The sequence below is a fragment of the Arachis ipaensis genome, chromosome B7, assembly GCF_059453495.1.
Source record: "Arachis ipaensis isolate K30076 ecotype BB chromosome B7, ASM5945349v1, whole genome shotgun sequence".
Lineage (NCBI taxonomy): Eukaryota > Viridiplantae > Streptophyta > Magnoliopsida > Fabales > Fabaceae > Arachis > Arachis ipaensis.
In genome coordinates, this window is record NC_142442.1 from 7,932,806 (window position 1) to 7,935,761 (window position 2,956).

The 2,956-nt window shown below is 23.2% G+C and overlaps 1 protein-coding gene across 1 annotated transcript; it reads left to right on the plus strand.

Moving 5' to 3' along the window:
* Window positions 1–522: 522 nt before the first annotated feature.
* LOC107609148 (glycine-rich protein) lies at window positions 523–1,889 on the plus strand. Its single transcript, XM_016310996.3, has 2 exons — window positions 523–686; window positions 1,517–1,889. The coding sequence occupies exons 1-2, from the start codon at window positions 596–598 to the stop codon at window positions 1,702–1,704; spliced, it is 279 nt and encodes a 92-aa protein (XP_016166482.1). The 5' UTR covers window positions 523–595; the 3' UTR covers window positions 1,705–1,889.
* The last annotated feature ends 1,067 nt before the right edge of the window (window positions 1,890–2,956 follow it).

The window sequence follows — 2,956 nt, forward strand, 5'->3', positions numbered from 1 at the left end:
CTGAACGTCAATTCTATTTATAAAATATATAAATTAATTTGGTATTTATAAAAAATTGAGTTACTATTTTAATTTGTCAATGTTTTTGTGTAATTTTGTTAAAATAATTCAATTTTTTATGTCTATCAAATTAAATTAATAATTTACATTTTTCATCATTATTAGAAAGTCATCAACACTCAATTTTTTCAAGGGAAAAAACTGTCAAAGTGACTATATTATTTGAGTACCCTGCAAACTTGAAACTAAACAGTTCAGACAATAAATGCTGCTCATTGTTTTCATAGCCTACAATTCTTTAACATACTCAGATTGCAAAGGAAAATGAGCAAGACATGCATGCATGGAGAAATTCTCAAAGTTTCTACTAGATAAGAAGAATATTGGATTTTATTGCTCCAACTACAATGTTGAAAAGTCTTTCATCTATATCCTTCAATATTATGATGATAATAATAATAATAATAATCACCATAGCCTCCTCTCCCTCCTATATATATAGAGAACACATTCCCACTAATTTTCTCATCCTTCACTACTAAACACATACTATAATAATAAATTAATAACTTGTTTGAATTGTAATACTGAAAAAATGGGTTCAAAAGTAGCAACACTCATGCTTGGCCTCTTGGCCATGGTTCTTCTTATCTCCGCAGAGGTGGCTGAAGTTTCTTCTAATAAAGGTTAGCTACTCTTTTGAATTTTCTTATGAACAATATAAAATTTAAATATATAATTATGATCTATTATTAGAAATATAATTATTTATATATATTTTTTTATCGATTTAAATTTTAGTGATAAAAGAGTCTACATCAATTTTTGTTGATATCTAAAAACAAAATATTTAGCCTACAAAACTCAAAAAGAATCTTATTATAATACATACAAATATTTATTAATAACTAGGGTGATAATTAAATTTGCTTACATGATTTAGTGACTTGTAGAAGAAATAATACATCATTTGATTAGTTCATGATGGTTCCAGTTAGAGGCGTATTTTAATTATATCATCCTGTTATTAAAGTGTATAAAAAAAATCAATCTTAAAAATAATTACTCATATAATATATATGTTAGAATAATATAAAAATATATATTAAAGATAAATTAAATTATATATATATTTATATATAAATATATAATGATTAATTTGATAATTAATTTTTAGTGTGTTTTTAATATTTTTTATATTAATCATGTTAGATATACACTAAAATTAACTACTAAAATTATTTACTAATATAAAATATATATTAAAATATAAAATATATATTAAAAGTTAGTTAAATAACACATATATTTATGTATAAATATACGCAAATATATGATGGCTAATTTTTATATATAAATAATATTTTTGTATTAGCATATATCGGAGGTATGTATTTGCCTCATTTAAAATTAAAAAATTGTATTCATAATATATAAATATTATGTATATATAATTTTTGTACCTACTATAATTTTATAAATCCTTCCTCGACTGATTCTATTTATGTCTTTATAGCTGCAGTTGGTAACGAGGCAAATGAAGTGGGCAATGCCAAGTATGAAGGATACGGTGGTGGTGGCGGCTACGGAGGAGGGTATTGCATGTATGGATGCTGTCGCCGCGGATACTACGGCGGGTGCAGGCGGTGCTGCTATTATGCCGGTGAAGCTCCTGAACCAGACGAAGTTAAACCTCAAAACTAAACCAATGTTGTTGCTATGTTACTAAATGTTTTGCTTTTAACGTTGTTTCCTTAATTTGCATGAATAAATAATCAAAGCTAGTGATGAGAGGCTTTGAAAAATATGCATGTATCACTATATGTTTATGTGATATTGTTACATAGAAAATAAAGTTGAAATATAATATATAAATGTGTTTTTCTTAATTATTTGCTTTGTTTTTACATTAAATATATACGATTGGCCTTAAGATGTTTATCGAGAGGAGTGTTTGGGGACAGCAGATTTTGTGAGTTGTAGCTATCAATTAGCCATCAATAATATATTTAATGGTGTGAAATTTCATCTAATAATAGAGAATCACTCATTTTCTTTTTACTGACTAAGTGCTGGCCAAATTTTAATAAATTTGCTGCCCCTAGACTTTCTCGTTTATCAATTACATATAACTAAATAAAAGAAGAGAAAATTTTGGTAGCTAACACTGCATGCCCAACAACCAATATTTCTCTTATTATTTTTTTATGGGTAAGGATAGGAATTAGTACTCTAACAACTAATTTTAGCAAATACTATAGTATGTTACTAAACAAATTCAATATGAAACTAGCTAAATATAAAGTTTTATTGAGTTTAGATTTTGAATATGTCCTTTGATTGAATTTTGGATGTTTCTGTTTTTAAAAATTTAAGAGAAAATTTTATTATTTTCCCATAAGAGGTATTAAAATAACACTTTCTTCACCTTTATTTATAAAATGTACATTTTCTTTCTTTATAACTTTTAAAAAACTTCTACTTTAATCAATTTAAATTTTTTGTGTTAACTAATGTTAACTATTTTTCAAGAAAAATAAATTATTTTACAAAAATTTTATTTTTTTGTCATTAAATTTTGCTTACAAAATACCCTTTAATAAATTATTTTTTATTGATTAAATTGTATTTTTACTAAAATATTTTTTGAAAAAATTTAATAATTAAATTATTTTTTTCTAAGATACCGTTTAATAATTTTTTAATTATTAAATTGTAATTTTATCAAAACTTTTGTTAATAATTATAGTTATATTTTACTATAAATTTTCTGATATCAATATATATTATTTAACATTAAATAAAAAATTCTTGGTAAGATTATATTTTCTGATATTAATATATATTAATTATTATACATATTAACAGTAGTAAAATTTTTTTAGCTAAAAGGTATTTTTGTAAAAAATAATTTTTTTTGTAAAAAATAGATAAAATTAATATTAGTTAATATAAA